Source organism: Alligator sinensis, unplaced genomic scaffold (genome assembly GCF_000455745.1).
Source record: "Alligator sinensis unplaced genomic scaffold, ASM45574v1 scaffold358_1, whole genome shotgun sequence".
NCBI classification, from domain to species: domain Eukaryota; kingdom Metazoa; phylum Chordata; order Crocodylia; family Alligatoridae; genus Alligator; species Alligator sinensis.
In genome coordinates this window covers 1405583-1406746 of record NW_005842121.1, presented here as the reverse complement: position 1 = coordinate 1406746, position 1164 = coordinate 1405583, and the positions used below count along the sequence as shown (strand labels likewise).

General features: G+C 40.0%; 1 protein-coding gene across 1 annotated transcript in view; it reads left to right on the top strand.

Annotated features, from left to right (window-relative positions):
• Positions 1-1164, top strand: part of TOGARAM1 (TOG array regulator of axonemal microtubules 1) — a gene marked incomplete at its 5' end in the record, with an annotated part of 59332 nt that overhangs the window by 25520 nt on the left and 32648 nt on the right. The window contains one exon of the mRNA XM_014520482.2: positions 1-14. Coding sequence (XP_014375968.1) covers positions 1-14 — 14 coding nt within the window. The remainder of the gene's footprint in view (positions 15-1164) is intronic.

The window sequence follows — 1164 nt, the reverse complement described above, 5'->3', positions numbered from 1 at the left end:
GGAAAGAGGATTACGTGAGTGCAGTTTATAAATTAATTTATATGTTTATTAATGTATATGTTTATTTATACATGTAAAATCTGTGCCAGTTGTTTTAATGTCTAGCTTTTATTTATGAGTCACTTTCCCCACTTAATAATATGCTGTACTATGCAGGTATGGTGCTATTATATTGTTCCAATTTGTTCCTGTTTTTCCTTTTAGCGAGTGCCAGGCGCTAGCTATAGTAACCCTGTGTAGTGATGAGAGCCCTGCTGTTGCTAGTAAATATTTTATAATGAATCCAACCCTGTCAGAGAGGTTAAGTGAACCATAGCCTAAACAAATGAGTAAAATAGAGACTGACTAAGAAGAAGTGTGGGGCTTTCTTATTATAGACTGGGAGGTTAATCAGGGAGGAGTTATTGCTTAAACTGGTTTTGGGGGTGGAGAGGAGACAAAGCAATTTAACTATTTCCCATTGTCCCTAACCATGAATGATCAATGAATGCAGCATTTTCATTACAGTGTTAATAACTGAGAATTGTTCTAAATTTAGAAAGACTTCATTTTTACAGCTCATATGAAGAAACAGGGTGCTGATGAGATTTATGTTGAGAATGTACAATGATTTCATGGTTAGCCGCAAGCAGTTGCATTCTTTCAGATTTTGTAAAATGAAGTGGTAAAAATGTCATGGAGTTTTGTATGTACAGTGTGAGCCTGCCTCTCTTCGGATACATGGTAAAGCTGCCTGCAGTTTGGACCTTAAGAATTTAAATGCAAATAAATAGATATGTAGGCACACACCCTCGAGCATGTCACGTTCTTCCTTCTGGAGCGCTGACCAGGAGCATTTGGAACAGCGGTGCATGTTGTGGAACGTGCCATGTCTGTTACTCATAGACCTGCACCTTACTATACTACAGCATTTGCAGATAGTGCAGGCCTACGTCACTTGGGAGGAAATGACGTAACTAAAGCAAGAAGACTGAACCTATAAGAGAGGGACAGAAAGCCATCCTAGGTGCCATGAGATACCATATTTTCTTCCACATAACCTGCACCTTTTCCCCCAAAGCCAGCTGGGGAAACTTGGGTGGTGCATTATATATGAGGAAACAGGCTCCCCATGAGTCCAGAAATTTGGCAGGGGGAGGGGCCAGAGCAGTGACAACATTAATT